Source organism: Poecilia mexicana, unplaced genomic scaffold, assembly GCF_051168715.1.
Source record: "Poecilia mexicana isolate PSO_F unplaced genomic scaffold, ASM5116871v1 scaffold_9, whole genome shotgun sequence".
NCBI lineage: Eukaryota > Metazoa > Chordata > Actinopteri > Cyprinodontiformes > Poeciliidae > Poecilia > Poecilia mexicana.
In genome coordinates, this window is record NW_028263378.1 from 27,237,125 (window position 1) to 27,254,915 (window position 17,791).

General features: G+C 41.0%; 1 protein-coding gene across 1 annotated transcript in view; it reads left to right on the top strand.

The window, feature by feature from the left end:
• The first annotated feature begins 1,570 nt into the window (after positions 1-1,570).
• gnb1l (guanine nucleotide binding protein (G protein), beta polypeptide 1-like) overlaps positions 1,571-17,791 on the top strand; it is a 31,929-nt gene continuing 15,708 nt past the window's right edge. The window contains exons 1-5 of the mRNA XM_088009077.1: positions 1,571-1,662; positions 10,108-10,242; positions 10,626-10,751; positions 11,191-11,353; positions 16,447-16,539. Of these exons, the coding sequence (XP_087865203.1) occupies positions 10,133-10,242; positions 10,626-10,751; positions 11,191-11,353; positions 16,447-16,539 (492 nt within the window). The 5' untranslated portion in view covers positions 1,571-1,662; positions 10,108-10,132. The remainder of the gene's footprint in view (positions 1,663-10,107; positions 10,243-10,625; positions 10,752-11,190; positions 11,354-16,446; positions 16,540-17,791) is intronic.

Below are 17,791 nucleotides of genomic sequence, written 5' to 3' on the forward strand. Positions count from 1 at the left end.
GAAGGCACGCACACACACACACACACACACCCCACCTCCCTTGTCACTCTCTCCCAGTCCCCCCTTGGACCCACGGGGAGACCAAGGCACCTGCTCTGAAGGGCCCCCCGACATTATCCCTCTGCACCCATCCAACTTATGGGTAAGGTGAGAAGCCAGGAATAATTGATGATGATGTCGGCAGTGCTGTCTATTTGGGCAGAGCAGGAGACACTTCCTCACCCTCCTGCAGAGGGCTTACTGTCCTGACACTTCCATTAGCGCTAATTGGTTTGAAGTCGGCCATTCCATTGGGCGCTTATACGTTTTTGATCTAGTGAAATCATTTTATTCCTCTGTTTCTTTGCTGTTTAGTTTGATTGATTTTCTTAGTCTCAAACTGTCTGCTTGCTTTTCTCTCTCCTGCTCAGCCACCTGCACTCTTTATTGTTTCATTTTTTGGGGGAGGTGAGGCAGGGGTGGGGGGGAGTTCAGGGAGATTGACTGACTCTAATCCAAGTCCACAGAAGAGGTTTAAAGCACTCTAGTTTCAGCTAATCTTCCAGCTCGGGCCTAGCCGGGCATGAAAGTCGCTTTTTCCATGATAGGAATGGACAAATAAAGGTTTTTCCCAGCGCTCCTATGAAAGAGGCCTGTGTGCTCTGTGGATTAGAGCCCAGTGTTTTCTGTCTCTGTTTCACAATTAGACTGAAATGGATGATGCCTCAGTCTGTGTTTATTGCAAAAGTTTTTTCTTTGTTTTACGCAAGACTGCAAAATCATACATTTTGCTATATTACAAGAGCAGTTATGAAAGTAGATCTTCTTAATGAAAAATGTGACATGTGTTACTTTGATGCATTCAGAATGAGCTAAAACCAACTTTTCCTTTTATTCTCCAGGCCAGCATGCCATCAAAATGCCATCAGGCTTTAGATCTAAATAGTGCAGATGAACGAAGTTTCATATTTGTTTCTGTTTACTTCTTTCCTTTTCCTCAGTCTTCTAAATGCTATGATCACATGTCTCAACGGTAAATAATCTCAGAATGTAATTGATAAGTATGGAACAACCCGTCTGAAAGGTTTGAACCAGCTTCAAGCCTTTTGGAAAATGTCTCTAACAGATGTGCACATAAAGACTCGTTCTCCTTCGCAGAATGGTTTGAACTCAGGCACATTGGATTAAGAGCATCTGTGACCCTCAATTTTTCTGGTCTTGCCACATTCAATTTTTCAATAAAATTTTGCTCTGGGCTTTAACTAGGCCATTATTAAAATTCATATTACTTAGGGAAAAAACTGATAAAGGCTGCAAAAGACTTAAGACTGAGGAGAATCACTTTTAGCAACACAACACAGCCAGAGATTCAATATAATGGTACAGATTAAAATACTCTCAAGTATAGAGCTAAACCTAACTGAGAATCTGCGACTGTTCATAGAAGTCAAAGTATTATTCACGTAAGAGTGATGAGTGAGGAAGACAGAGAGAAAGAGAGAGAGAGAGAGACGCGCGCTCCTGTGTGTGTAACTACTTTTGTGAAAGAAAGAGAGAGAGCGCGCGAGTGAGTGACGTTTCTGATCAGGCACTTACATGGGCAGCACCTTCTAAAGGAAGGGGTCCTCTTTGAAATTCAGTTTCCCTGGCAACTCTTGACAGCACCGCCGTCTTCCAGACATGGTACTTATTTTCTAAACATTTAGAGGGTTGGGTTTCTTTTTTTGCTCTCTAGACTGACTGTGAAACCAGGCTGACAACAGCCGCCATGTGACTATACTGTCTATGCAGTGTTTGTAGTTCTAGCTGTGGGTTGTTGCTAGTGTTTAGCTAAAGTTAGCCTGCTTGTTGCTCAGCTTCTCAGTCTTTCAAACATTAAGAAACTATTGTTTCGTGGATTTGTAAGCTGGTCAGGTTCAAAATTAGGTTACTCTTCCGGCTGGAGAATGTCATTGGACATCATTGGAGAAGATGGCATCCAGCTCCGTTCAAAGAACAGATTAGCATACGTTCATGCTGCAATCAGTGCCCAACAGACCTAAACATGGTCTTTACAAATAAAGCACAGTACTGAGCTACTTTAAAAGCAGACAAATGTCCACGATTACTTGACGATCCTTATTTTAAATCCCAGGGTTTGTGTTTTTTAGCTGCATGGATGAGACAGACGTGTTCGAGATCTCAATTGGCTTTTCTATTCCTAAATCATTATTTGACATTCTTGCAGGAAAGAAAAATTCCAATGTTGAGAAATATTTATTTTTAACAAAGTCATCATCTGTACAGTCCGTCCTATTGATCCATTCTAAACGAATTTAAATGAAGCATTTTTAAAAATACTTTTAAAATTGATCTGAGTATCTTGGAACTTCTGGTTAGTAATCAATTACCTTCTGTTTCCCTGTGATAAAAATGAAACCTGACATCAACGCCCCTGTTTTTTTTAATCCACTCATTCCATGATGGTACAATGACTCATAATTATGTTACCACAGTAAGATTGGAAAATATGTCCAAAGCTAACTGTCGGTATTATCTTGTCTTCACCTGGTATCCATAGGAACCAGTTAAGATAATCAATCTGCCAAATGGCTCCTCATGAGTCATTTCTGTCCTACCATCATAAATGTGAACATGTGGAGTTTTATGAACATTATAAGTACTTTAATTAGAACCCTGTGACTAAGTTTGAGATTGTAGGCAGAAAACACAACTGAAGGTTTTGTTGTGGAGACAGATGGAAAAGACAACTGCTTAGTGCGGTGGAGGATCTGTGATGCTGTTCTGTTTTTGGTCTTCCAAAGGCACTGGGAACATGTTAGAGTGTATGAAATCAATTACAGTATTTGAAATACCTGATGATTAAAAAAAATCAAGAATCAAGATGAAGAGTTGAAAGCATAAAAGAGGACCCAGAGCTGTGGAGGGTTGTTAAAAAAAAGTAAAACACTCTACCGAGCGGTGTCCTGTTGCCAAAATGGATTGTTGCAAAGCAGCAAGGGATCCAATAATTGTACCACTGATGATGACTTTATTGAAAACACTTATTTCTCAGCATGAACTCTTGTTCACCACTGAATAAATATGCTTAGAATAAAAACAGTTAATGTCAACATTTTTCAGCGTTAGTTTATTCTTCTCCAATACAAGATGAAGTTGTTTTAAGACTTTTTATCCATTTTCAACTGGAGTGTAGTGAGAGTACACTACTTTGACAGGTGTATTAAATATTTACAAGGTTGGGCTCTGGAAGATCTCCACTATGTACTAATAGTTAAACTATTTAAACTCTGCCAAAAAATAATTGTTCTTAGTTTGGTGTGCACCAACTTGCTCATACCTCCCTAAACATGACTGACAGCTGAACCAGTGAGGGGTGTCATGTTTGACATGCTGTAACTCCTGTTTTTTTTTTTCGTTTTTTTTCTCCCCTGCTCTTAATCTCTAGTTGCATTATTGGGATTACAGCACAATAAGCCCTTCCTTGTTCTCATGTGTTAGCTGTATTCACAGCCAAATCCACCCAATATCCAGAAGACCCATCACACCCAAAAAAAAAAAAAGTGTGGTGATGTATGATGACACTTGAGCTGTCAACCCTCTTGTGTCCCTTTGTGCTGTAGTGCCCAGGTAGATGACCTCACGGAGGAAATGGCTGATAATGCAAACAGATAAGGCTCCTGGTACCTGTTGACCACAGTCAGAACCTCCTAAATCAGGTCTTCCTGACATGCTGCTCCATCTGTGACTGGCTCAGCGACACCCACAAGGCATTGAGCCCTTATCTGCCATGGCCCCTGCTTAGCATTCACGCCATTCATGCGAACAATGCTACCGCTTCCCGCTCATTGGATCTGTGACTGACAGTGGGTGTTGGTGCACTTGTGTCTGACTTCAGCCTCTATCTGACACCAGGCTGTTTGTCCAGTCTCGATACCCCCACCAAGACACAATAAAGGGCGTGACGCTTCCCTTGCTGTTTTTTCCAACTGGACCTCAGTAATGGAGCTTGCTCTCTATTCGGCACATCGGCTTCCTCCTCAGGAGGACTTGCATTAGGCGGGGGAGGGTCAGGACAAAAGGGCTGACTAATGGTGAGTTCACCACCTACTGACCAGTCCGCGAGGTAAAAATACCATTACGTTCAGACAGTAAAATGCATGAAAGCAACGGATAAGGGTTCTGAATAGATGAGGTACGATGGGTTAGCCAAAGATTAGACCGTGCATTGAGACTGATTAATGATTTAAGGTGGGGGTGGCCAAACTTTTTGTCACATGGGCCAAAACCAAAAAGTAAAAACATTTGGAAAGATTTCAATAAAAAAAAACAATTAAAGTTGTTAGATTTTTTTATTCTGTTATAAGAAAAAAATTTTAGTCACTTTCTTCCTAAATGCTTGCAATCTTTCACCAAATTTTATAAATTACATAAAATCTGACCTGGGTACAGTAACTTTTCAGTAAAAGTCTCTACATAGACGTGGTTCTACTTATAAAAAAGATTTGTTATAAAACACAAATACTCTGTGTTGTATTTAACTTTGGACATCCCTGATTTAAAGTAATCTAGATCCAGTCTACTGTATTTAAATGTTTTATGGTTCAAATTAGGGGGTGGGCATTTATCGCATTGTTTCTCATTTATTATATTTCTTTTAAGACTTTTGATTTATTGTTGTCCCGATAAGTTCCAATTAATGCTATTTAAAATTCCCTAAAACCGTCAGTATTGTGGGGATTGTTAGTTTTAGTATTTTCTCCACTGTTTTATCAATGAGAACATCAATACATATCAGTAAAATATGATTAAATACAATTAGTGTGAACACTTTAGTGATTAAAAATCACTTTCATTTATATGACTGGCATGCTAAAGAACCAGGTTACAAATGGGTGTGTTTTCCAAAAGCAGCATTTGTGTTTGTCAGGTTTTGATTGCTGTGTCATAGTAACAAATAATAAATAGTTCTTGTCATTTTTATTGCTATAATAGTACCCCAAACCCTGTGATAAAACTTTTAACTCCATATCGCCCAACCCTATCTCCAATAAATAACATCTTCCCATAAAAGGTTGATTACTATTGTTTGGTTTTATTCATATTTTTGAAAGTTGACTGACCCAACCAGGGATAGGAACCAGAAGAAGTGGAAATAATGTGTTGCATGAATTCTTCAGAAAATAACATGCAATTGAATCAAATTATATGGTAGATTTAAATAGCTTTATGGTTGCTCATTTTTGTAATTCATGAAAATACATGAAAAACCATTGAGCGAAGTGGGTCGTAAGGCGCCAAGTGTGTCAAAAAATTAGGGTTTTGATTGGTTAAGCAGTGAATTGAGCTGCTGGTACTTTGAGCTTCATACGGAAATTGAAACGTCCAGTCGCTTTGTCTGGCGTCTCTGTGAAATTACTTTACTATGTCTGAGAAATCGTAGCAGTTTCGAGACCGTAACGTTTTACCGTCGGCCGAGCCACGCCTAACTGGAACTTCTTCGCCAGGTGTCGGTTTTGGGTTTTCATCGTTCAGCTCACGTCTCATGCTCGACTGGTCCGATATCGGAGCTCGCATCTCCGGATCCTCCGTATTGGCTCCCGTGAAACGGGCCCATTACAAAGCTCCTATAATACACCCTTGTGATCGGCATGCCCCTCCCTTCCTGTCCGCTCTTATTTATGAATGGCACATCTTATTTTTGACAAAGGGGGCAACTCAGGTGGGTAGCTGCTGCTGGGATCACTTGATACTCTGTACAGAGCAAGGCGAGGAATGTGGACAGGCATCCCTCCCTCGCCTCTAAACTTTGATGCAGAATATCATAACGAACACGCCTGACACACGCTGCGATGAAGATGGGGAGAGGGGGCTTTGCTGCAGTCGTGGGGGCATAAGGGGGCACAGATAGTGACTGTTTGATCTGGAGGTCGCCAGCCCCCTCGATGGTGTTGAGAGATCCTTGGCGGACGAGGCTGGCTCTTATTTAATAACATGAAGGGGAAGCAGACCTTTCTCTCATAATTAGGCCTAATTACCTGGTAGGTGTGGACAGACAGCCCAAGAAGAGACAAACTGCCTTTATCCACAGTCTTAGAGTCAGATTACCCCCAAGCTGTCTTATCTGTTTGGAGGCCAGCAGGAGCCTTGGTACTCTTCTTCTTGCTGGCTCCTGTATATTAACCAGTCAAGCTGATTTATTACGGCCTGGTCCGTGGCACCCGGGTTTAATAATGCATCTTCATTACTCTTCTCTGTAAGTCAGAGAATCTTTTCCAGGATGTAAACCGGGCGAAGCGTAGTTCTGCTGACCTGTTTTCCTTCTGCAAACCGATGCAGAACGCGTGTGGGATGGATCCAGTCAGCTGTTTGTAAAAAAAAAGTCCCGTCTTCCACAGCCGAACTGGGAAGCAAAACGCGCACACTTGAGAGATTTCAATAGAAAGAATTTGACAAACGTCGGCCGGACTGTTTGCTCGGCCACCTCCGTCATTTGGCGAGCAAGGCTCTAAGGGTCCGTTTGAGTGACATCTCGCCGATGGTTTGTTTGTTTGCAGTATCTGTGTCTCTTTTCCCGAGCCGCCTGCGTGTTTGTGTTTGGGTTTGTGGGCGACCCACTCGCAGCCACAACAACAGGAGCCATTGTTGGAGGCAGTTTCAGGGACTGGAAATGGCTGATGCCTGGGAAAAAAAAAACAAAAAAAAAACACAAAAAGAGTGGCAGCACTCCCAGGAGGAACTTGTGGTTTTGAGGATAAAGTGGCAAATGCACTTATATGTTGCTTTGGTTCTAGTAGCATCTCAGTGAATATGAGGTTTTCCAAGTGTAGATTCAAGAAATCACCCAAGTAAAGGTTTTTAAAAAAAAAACTATTAGGTGAAAAAGCTACTCAAGTCCAATTAGTTGAACTGCCTGATTTATTTTTAGAAATTATGTAATCACAGACATATGAAATATTGTGCAAATATTGGAACTTCTGAATAGTAAAGTGGAAAATAAACAACGAAATCATTGACATATTTACCATACAACCAATTAAGGAACAAGAAACATACATTTCCAAACCTCACTATTTTATAACATGAACCTTTTGCACTGATCAGGATTTTAAATCTGGAAGTTGAACACAGTTACTCCGGGTTTAAAGTCATTTCCAGCATCAGAATTAGAAGGCTGTTTTTCTGCTTGCATTAAATGTCAAAACTGTTGCATTTTCTCCCAAACCTGCCACCGAGGAGCCAGTTCACCTTGCTCCTGGCCTGGGAAGTTGTTTCTTTGACTGACAGCTGGTTATGACACATGGGTGGAAAGATTTGCAGCTTTTGCTTTTTTAGACAATGAGAGGAGCCAGTTTTCTGCTGTTGTTTCTCTGACTCAGAGCTTCATCAAGCTTGCTGCAAGAGGATAATAAGAGATGCTTAATCCACCTGTTATCAGGATGAGCCTCCTGCTCAGGAATGCAGCCTTACCCACCTTTCACTGAAGGAACGGCTTAACAGATAACCCCCCCGCCCCCAACAAAAGCTCAATGATTTTCTTTTCTTTTTTACCTTCTCTTTCATAAACAACACCAAAACAAAGTTATTGGTTTACTTTGTAGATGCGTATAAATACAAGCGGTGTCCTGATCAGGTTTTTCCAGACTTATCTTAGTTTTGGAGTTTCTTGGAAGCCTTATTACAATTTCAGGAAATTGCACTTCTTGTCTTTCTAAGATGTTGTTTTAATTCAGCTACTACATGCAACGAACATTGACCTTGAAGTTAAACATGTGCTGCTGGTTCTTTGATTGAGAAAGTCGTTTTGAATCAAGGAGAAAATTAAGGGAATCAAAGAACATCCCCATTGCATGACAGAGTTAGTCAAAGATACCTTCTGTTTGTTGTGTTTATATACTGGAAAAAAAGTTAGATTTTTCAGTTTTGATTCATTTAGTGATCCAAATGTACACAGGCTGAAAAGTCTCGAATGTAATATGTTTCCCTGTAGGTTTACTACCCTGATTTTTAAATAAAAGATTATCTGGACTTACTGTGTGCGGCCATGTGTGACGGATGGATAGATTGTCTAAATGGAATTTTGCCTTGAAAATTGTGTAGGATTCCTAGATATTTGTAAAACCATCCATTTCCCACCACTGACTGATTGATTGGTCCTCATTGATAAATACTACTGTCTCAAGCAGTCATAATTTTGTGCATGTGTTACTTTTGGTTTTCTAGAATTTAAAAAAATTATGGAAGGGTACATTCAATTTAAGTCCATTCAACTACAGGAATACTTTATTCACCCCAAAGAGAAACTAAATAATGTTGTCATAACTCGTCTCCAGTAGCAGTCAGTTTTGCAACAAATCAGGACTCTGACTGAAGACTGTTACTGTATGAAAGTCTAATGACTATCATGACATTCTGACAACTCAATATTTGGATAGCAGAGATGATATTCCACAATAGAAGATCTTGGATGTCATCATTTGTTGGCAAGAACTGCTAATCCATCTGGCTTGCTTTAGCCACTCGTTTTTTTTGTTTTGTTTTTTTTTTCTTTAATCTGTGTTTGATTAGATGGGCAGAGAGATGTTGGAGTCAGATGTCTGATGCTTGCTCAGTGTGAATAGATTTTGATAGATGGAAGAGAGTTTGAACTTCTTCCTTTCTCTGCTTGCATCCATGAAACCTCCTTTTCAAGACTTCAGGGATTTTCAGTCGTCGTCATTCAGGTTATCAGTTAAGTTGTTTGGATGCTAGTCAGTTGCTCCCAGCTGTAAAAACATCACCGTGTTGCCACAGTTGCGCATCATAACACCTGTCCAAAATTAAGAATAAAAGTATTTCCTGCTGCCCATCATCCAAAACCAGAGGGAAAAAATATTGTCCAAACGTGCAACGCCTCAACAGCCCCCCAAAAAATACGAACAAAAGGCGACAAAAAGAACAAATCAGAAGACTGTGTACCCGTTCTTGAGGAGCTGGCGTACCGACTGTGTCCTTGTGTGACTGCGGTCCTTTGAGCTTAATTAGGCGGGCTTGTCGGGGGTCTCTGTCTCTCTGCTTCACAAGTTGACATGGACAATTTAACCACTAACCTCCTGAAATGAGCTGCTTCTGAATGCCTCAGGCTCCAGTTTCAGTGTCTGCTGATTGCAGGGGCCTATGGTGAGTAAAAGTAAACCAGGAAGGCCGATCGTAGAGAAGCCGCTTTTTAACCTGCCAAGCACACCTGAATGCTACATTAACCCTTGTATGTAGAAATGTGGTCCAACCGACCCCACACACGTAAAACTTGTATCATTTGCCATAGTCCTCTACGTTTGCCTCAGTTCTCGCATGCATGAGGGTTAAGTTTATGATTTCATATCGTTTCTCGTATTTCAAAATGTTCCAGAAAACTTTCGGATTTACTTTAGCTGTTCCTGTGCTGACTCACGACGTCAAAGAGTTCATTCAGTCGTGATCAGATGCAATATACGCTGGATGGAGTAAGATCTCAAGGAATGCAGCCTCTAAAATCTGTGCAACACCTTGATTTTTTTAAAACAGGTTTTTGTAAAAACATTGGATTTAACCAAGAATCACAAAGAGTTCCTTGCATGAGAAAATAAACCAAGTTTCACGTAGGAGAGTCGTTTCCTCCCAGCGTGTCTGTGGTTGATTCGGTTTCCTCGCCTGCCGAGCCAACAACCGAAATGAAAGTCTGAGATGTTACCTTTGCCTCTGGGACAACGGCTGTTGATCGGGAGAGGAATGACGAGCCCCAATCTCTTGTGTGTTTACTGTAATTAAAGTGTCACGACTTTTGATTTATGATGCGTTGACTAAGAGAGTTGTTATCACATGAAATCATAAAAAAAGGTAGGAGGGTGGTTGCTCTTACAGAGAAAATAGGAAATGAAGACGCCGAGTCCTGTGTTAAACCAAAAGCTTGAAGGCAAAAGGGAGCTAATCTCAGATAACCTCTGTTAGAGGTTTGTGCAACAACAAAGTCGTAGCTGTTTGTTTGTTTGTTGATGAAATGACTTGGCTGATCTCGTCTCTTTGTTGGAGGGCTTTGCAGAAGTTGCAGAAGCACAGTTTTTATCGGTCACCAAGGCATGTTTTCAATGCCAATGTAATTTTGTCTTTCAGTGTTTGGCCTGCACCTGATTGGTCGATGTCTCGTCCAGCTCCATGTCCCGTTTATACCTTAAGAGGGGCCGGCGCTCCTCTCAACACCCTCCACTTCAGCTGCTCTGGAGGCGACACCCCCCTGCTGTTTTCTGGGTGAGTCAATGAGGGCTGAAACGATTAATTAGATTAATCGCGATGAATCAATTGTTGAGATAAGTGTCAACTAATTCAGGAATCCAATCATAAAGTGGACTTTACAGACACTGAAAAAGGTAATTTGCTGAAAGAGCAACATATTAATAACTGCAGTTAAATAACTATTAGATCTATATGCATTTTGCATTAAAGAAAAAAACCTATCTAATAACTTGTGGGTGGAGCTGTGAGTTGAGTAATGTTAAAAACATTTTTATGTTATACCTCAGTAGATCATTGACAAAACCTCTGTATTTTTTAGAATAAAACAAATAAATCTGGTGTTTGTACGTTTGCAGTAGAGACTTTGTAAATAACCAGGTGTTTGCACAATTTTGCAGGTCTGCAAAAGGCGCCGTCCACATCTGGAACCTGAACAGCCGGAGGGCAGAGCGGGTTCTGGAGGGTCATGGAGGTAATTCAGTCATCTGGGTCAGCACGCTGCGGACAGACGATACTCTCATCAGGTTAGTCTCAAGATCCGTTCCTATTGGTCGGTTCAGACACCTGCTGCTGGACCCACCTGTAAAACTTTATCTTTGTCTGTTCCTATTGCTTTACCACATTAGGACTTTTTGCTTTGGTTAGAGGCAAACATCCTAAAGATAATCAGTTACTCATACTTCTTACTCCAGTGCAGTTTGGCTATCTTTGCATATTTTTTTTTTTTTCCCAACAGTGACGTTGTAAAATAAGACTCTGTTCATAAAAAGCCGAGTGTTTGAACTGTTTGGTGTCGACTTGTACTGACTCTGAAGACAGAATTTAAGAATTTATTTAGTAAAGCATAGACTACTGTCAGCAAATGCTTTTAAATCTCAGAGTGACAATTTAAGTTGACTATCCATTTGTCTTAATAAGTATAGCTTTTGTCCCTTTTTCTTCTTCTCTTTGTAAATGGAGCAGTCAGGGACGTGACATGCGGGTCTGCCTGTGGGATCTGACAGAAGGCCGCAGCGAGGCGCTGGACTCCGTGTGGACAGGCAGTGTTGGATTCTGTCAGTGCTCCGTGCTGGAAATGAGCCCATCCAGCTACCTGCTGGCCTTTGCTGGACCGCAGACCGAAGAGGTGAGAGGTCAGGCACAAAGGGTATTTCTAAAGTTTGAGGTGGTTAAGTCTAGCGGTAACTAGCTGCTAATATAGCCTTTCTAGCAACATGCATCCTTTTATTACTAGTGTAATAAGCAGTGCACTAGTGCAAAAGAATTGTCAACAGTTTCTTTGTTGATACTGAAAACTAATGTTTTTTTGTTTTTTTTTTGGCTTGTAGTCTGTTATTTGTTAACGGATAACTGTATGTCTAAGCAAGAGCTGCTTTCTTATTTCTGAATCCGCTCAAGGAATGCGAGCGAGTTTGTCAAGACTTAACATGACACATAAACATAACCTACCAAAACTGTCAAGCATTTATATCACACTTCCCCTCTTTCAGGATTTGATTTTGCAGGTAGGATTTTTTTTTTATTGAAAACTGTTGTAATTTTTTTTGTCAGTAAAATTATGACTAAATAACTGCCTGTCAGCCAAAACAGAAACAGCAGCTACAAAAACTGATGCTTAAGCCTAAATGCAATTTTACAAAACTTGTTTCATGGTTTCACGAGTCAAAGATAACCCAATTTAGTCATAGTAAAAGACGAAATGTCATGCATGGTGGTGGTAGCATCATCATGGGGTTTCTGACAAGCTAATAGACTTCTAGAGTGACCTGGACTTCCACCCTATTGAAAATATTTGAACACTGATTGGTTTCTGTGCTGGAAACCAACCAATTTAAATGAACTCCTCCAATTCATACAAGTTCTTAAACATCTAACCAGGATCGCGCCATAGGCTTGTTGATTGCTACCAAAAATGTGCGGCTTCTCTGCGATTTACCAAGGGATTGTTATCTAAATAAATTCTCACCAACACTGTAAATCTAATATTTTAAGCCAGGAACTGTCAAACAGTAATCAGAATGTTTTCCTTATTAAACCTCTGTGGAAGAATTTAATCTGGACCAGGAGCTAAATATCGGTCGGTTGCGGTCGCAGCTGGTGACTTTCCTTTTTATTGAATGCTCTTGTCTAAAGCACCTAATAGCCCTCAGCGATCCTACGAGAGTAAGCTAAATTGTGAGTTTCAGACGGTAACAAATGACGAAATCCGTTTTGATTGATTAAATAATCCAGGCGTCTGCTTTGCACAGGGAGAAAAAAAAAAGAAGTTAACTTGGAATGAGATCACACTTCTGTCCGTCTCGTAGTTAATTCACGACGCCCGCGAGCTTGTACGGTTTTTGTGTGGAGCCACTGTCTGAGAGGTGAGACTGGATGGGGAGAAGGCAGCCAAAAGCTCATTCAGCCATCTTTTATTGCCTCCAGATTCATGTTACGCGCAACTTGAAAGGGCCGGGGGCGGTCACCTGATCCGGTCAGACGTGCCTCCGCTAACCCCCGGGTCCGGCATGCCCGGCCAGCGGGGCGCCTGTGACTCCCAGCACCTCAATAATGCTATTGTCCCAACAGACACAGACAGAGGCACACCTATGCAGCCATTGAGGGGAGACCAAAACGGACTGCAGCCCTCCTTTTTTTTTTTTTTTTGTCATTTGGCATCTCCACCCCATTCCACAGACATAACGGACCAAGACAGATGCTTATCATGCATGTGCAAGTAAAACACCCTCATTAACGAATTTCTGCAGAAACAATGCACAGGCTCATGCCAATAAGCACGCACAATAGCGTGATTTACCATGTGCAAAAAAAAAAAAAACAAACCCAAAACAGGTCAGTATTTGGATATATGACATGAAAGTAGACAAAACAAAAAGTTCCTACTGAGGGAGTTTTTTCTCTATTTACTGCTCACATTGACATTCCTGCCAGCAGCAGATAACTGCTGTGGCAGAACCATTAATTAATAGCGTGAGTGTTTTATTTATGGGCAGTTCGATGCCACACAAGAACAGAGATCACCTGAGGCACAGAGGAGCCTTAAAAGCTCCCTTTGTCAGGCACGCAGAGGTAAACATGGAGGACAGATGTGGCCTAGTGATAAAATACAGATCACTCCCTTAAAGGCCTGTTTAACGTGAGGCCTAATGACGATGAATATGCGAATCGTCGGCCGGGAGGAAGCCGGAGGAGTTAGTTTTGCCCCTAATGTGGGTACAGACCCGCACACTTTATCACTCCATCGTTTTTATTAGAAGTTGATTCGGGGGCTCATGTCGCCGGGTCAGGCTGTAGCTGGATGGATTACAGACAGCTAAGTGCTGGCTGGTGGTAGAATGATCTGTGGAAGTCTAAAAAAAAAAAATAAAAAAAAAACAAACAAAAAGAAAAAACTGTAATTATAATGACATGATTCTGGTTGCAGCTGTGATGTTTGAAATCTGAAGGCAGGTTATAACTTGCACCTTGTAAACAGATATTGCACCCGCAAGTGTGCTAACCCCCAAAATATGCAGCTTTCCTCCAGTCGTGAAGACAGATTCATTAAGGTAAATATACAAAAATAATTTGAATTTAATTAGGCTAAATACAGTGCACATAAAGGTTTTAATAACCCCTGAGCCTTCTCATATTTTGCCACACCACAAACTTCAAAGTAATGTATTCAAAATGTGTGCGATGGACCAACACACGATTTAGTACAATTGTGAAGCAGAAGAAACGTTAGAAAATATTTTTCTAATTTATTTATTTTTCACGTACTGTAATTCTGTTTGAATTTACCATCCCTTATGCTTTAATACTGCTAAATAAAATACAGTGCAACCAAATGTGTTCTGATGTCGGCTTCACTTGTTTTAATAATTTATTGATATTGATGAAAAAGTAACGGCTTATCCGTGAAATAATCTGCCACTTTTTCTCAATTGTTGACTTAAAACAAGCTCCTGTTTCTTGCTAAAAAGTTACTTCTAAGTTAGCTTTGTCTTATTTCAAGTGAACTAAGATATTTGCACTAGAATCTAGACCAAAAATATTTGGTAAGATTTAGTTTTTGCAGTGCGATTATTATTATTAGTGAGGTGCAGCACAAATCTCGGCTTTTATCCAACACATCATATGAAGTCCTGATCGGTGTTTGCCACAAGCCATGAAGGGAACACAGAAAACAAGTGGAAGATGGAGCTCCAGTCAAACTGTTTGACCTACACTCAGATTGCAATGTGTGGCAGAAAACACATTAGTGTCATGGTGGAGGCAGCATCATGTGGAGGATGTTGAACTTCCAGTGAGAAAGCAAGACTGGGTGAAAAGCCAGAGCTACGATGAAATGACCCAGTCAAAAGTCCAGACCTAAAATCAACAAAAAAAAAAAAACCTGCAGCTAAGCTTGAAATTTGCTGCTCCTTGACACTCTGTCCACCAAAGCATGAACAAAAATATCAGCGTAATTGCAGTGAAAGTTGTTGACTCAGGGTTGCTGAACACAACTTCACACCACAAACACCAACCCGTGCATCTTTAACCTTCTGCGTCACAATTATGCTCTGCTGTGTTGTTCTAGCTCAGAAATTTGCAATGAAATACATGAATGTTTATGTTTTTAACCTGAGAAAATGTGAAAAAGTTTACACTATTTACTGTGCAGATTAAAAAGACTTTGAGGTCTTTTAGCTGGATGCAACAATTTGGTTTAGACCAGTGGTCCCCAAACTACGGCCCACGGGCCGGATCTGGCCCGCCTCCACATTTGGTCCAGCCCCCTGAACAATACCAGAGAGCATTCAGATTTTTTTTCCCGGACTATAAGCCGCTTATATGTGGATTTTTCTTCAACTACCAGGGGGCTCTTTAGCAGGAAGTGAATCATTGGAAGTCAAAATTGGAAATAGAAGAAGAAAGCACCCATTAAAGCGTAATTAGGTTTTAATAGGGAATTGAAATTTGAGAATGTTGTTGATCAGTTAAATCGCATTGAGGGGAAAAAGAAGATTTTTCGTTTTTTTAAATAATACTGGGATCATCATGAGAATTTGAGGTATAGATATTAGGATCCAATAGATGGCAGTAGTGCAACAATAATGAATGCAAGCTGCTGTTGAAATCTGAAGAAGAAGAAGAAGAAGAAGAAGAAGGCGCCCATTTTCATTTAGCACATGCTAGTAGCAGACACGAAGGATCAGCACTTTACTATTACAGTTACCGTTTGGAAACTACAGTAATCAGTTCAGTTAAATCTAAACTTGGCAAATTTTTCTTTTTCAACCCTAATAAATGTGATATTCAATTGACCTGTTATTACTCAAATTTTGGGTGTCCGCCTCCCTCTGATGCTGCTGCATCGTTGTGGAAAACCTGGAGCGGCAGAGATATCTGAAGCTTATATATGTATGTTTACTGGTTTAAAAAAAAAAACAACTTTGGGGTTGTGGCTTATAGTCCGGTGCGGCTCATAGTTCGGAAAATACGGACTATAATCCTTCCTGGATTTATTCTGTGAAGAACCCACAGAGGGTTATTTGATTGTGCTTTCTGGAGAACAATACTTTTTTACATTTAGGCACTCCTGCAATCGTCACACTTTTTCTGTTACAAACTGACTCCGGCCCCCCACCAGAGAAGGAAAAAGTTATGTGGCCCTCACAGGGAAAAGTTTGGGGACCCCTGGTTTAGACTGAAGTATTTAAAGGAGGGGTGTTGTGTATTTTCCAGGCACAAAGCATCATTATATAGCACAACCATCTGTCTCTTTAAGAGGCTCCTACTCTTTCACAGCAGTCCTCCTCCATTATCCCGTTTACAACCGTTGTGAGGAGCGTTGGAGTGAGAAGTGGTTTGCATGGTAACGTCAGCAGTTCCACCAGGTGTTTGCTAATTGCTGCTGCCGCTAGTCTGGAGGAGCCCCGCTGCACCTCCGAGGTGGAGCTTTGTGGAAATAAATATCGCTTTGCGAGAGAGCGTTTAAGCACCCTGGAATGGTTGTCATGGGAGATTCAAGGATTTCTCAAATCTGCATGAAAGAATCAAAGCAAAACTCCAAGTATGTTTCTGATGAGGGAATAACATTGTAAGATAAAGCTAAAAAAAAAAAAAAAGAAGTCTATCTTACATAATACCAATCCTTTAAAAAAATGTAGGAATTTCCAAAATGAAATGAGGCTTACAGCTTTAGCACACAGGCATGAATCCCACCTGAAACGTTGAATCTGTTCTCCACAGATCAAGATCATCGAGATGCCCAGTAAGAACTCGGTCTGCACGCTGACACCAGACACGAAGCTGGGAATGGTCATGTGCCTACAACTGTGGAAGGTAAGCTAGCTCTGGCGCCGTCACACCTTTTCTCTCCTGGTTGTTTAAGTCTATATTGAACCTGCTTTCTTTCGATTGCTCCAAATCACACGACGAGCTGCAGTAACAGACAAATCAGCAACAACAACAACAAAAAAAAAGAAATCGCACACGCAGAAGACGCGGTCTGATTTACGGCTCAACGACTCGTCCCGGGCCATTTTTCCATGCGTTGCTTCTCAGCTGGCAGCCAGTCCCAACACTGTAATTAGAGCGTTTGGAAAGGCCGTGGGTTCACATCCATATATCAGCCTGCAGCTGTATATCCAATCTGATCTGAGCAAAACGTTTTTGTTTCGTTTTGTTTTGTGGACACCGTTGAGCTGTTTTATTTTCCTCTCATTAATGTGATCCTATGATTATTTTCACGGATATTATTGACTTTCTTTCTTTTTTTTTTTTTTTTCCAGTTTTGGGACCGTGGTTAGAGACTCCCTGTTTTTGTGTGCGTTTTATGAGCTTGTTAAAGTTTACAGGCAACAGAAATGAAAACCCTGCTTATCGTGTTTAAAACTACGGCTGGGCAGGCTTCCGGGAGGCCTGCGTCTTTTCAATCCGAGCGCTATTAAAATAAAAGAAAAAAACAGACGCACACAAACAGGTGACGGTCTGTTTCACAGCGTGTCGACGAGTTTGTTTCCAAAACCTTCTTTGTTTTGCTTTGATTCTGCTTGCTGCGCCTACTTTTCGTCTCCTGATTTATGAACCGGTGCTGCCTCCGTGCTGAGTGCCAAGAAACCAAATGATCAATTATAGGATTATAAATGATATAACATCAATGTAATACAGCACAGGCAGCTGCCTGACTTCAAAGCTAAACAGGCTCAGGTGACTCTAAATCATTTTATGGGGATTCCTGAAGAGACACACGCTTACTCCCCTGCTACATTTATTTAGTGGAAAACATACTTTATGATTGTACACTGATCCGTCCTTCTCTGTCTAACTCACTCATTTAATAAGTCAAAAGAAAGAAACGTCTCTCCACGTCAAATGTTTATGAGCTGCCCACTTCTTCCTCTGACCCACAAAGCTGGAGGCAGTGGCCCCGCCCACAATGACTTCTTCTCTCCGTCACCCCTCTCATCATCCACCTCTTGTCATTTAACAGTGATGGTCCTTCTTATTTCTAAAAACAGACTCACCAGAAGTTTTACTGTCAGCCTACAAGACCTTTTGTGAAGCAGAACTTATTCAAAGCAGCATTAAACAA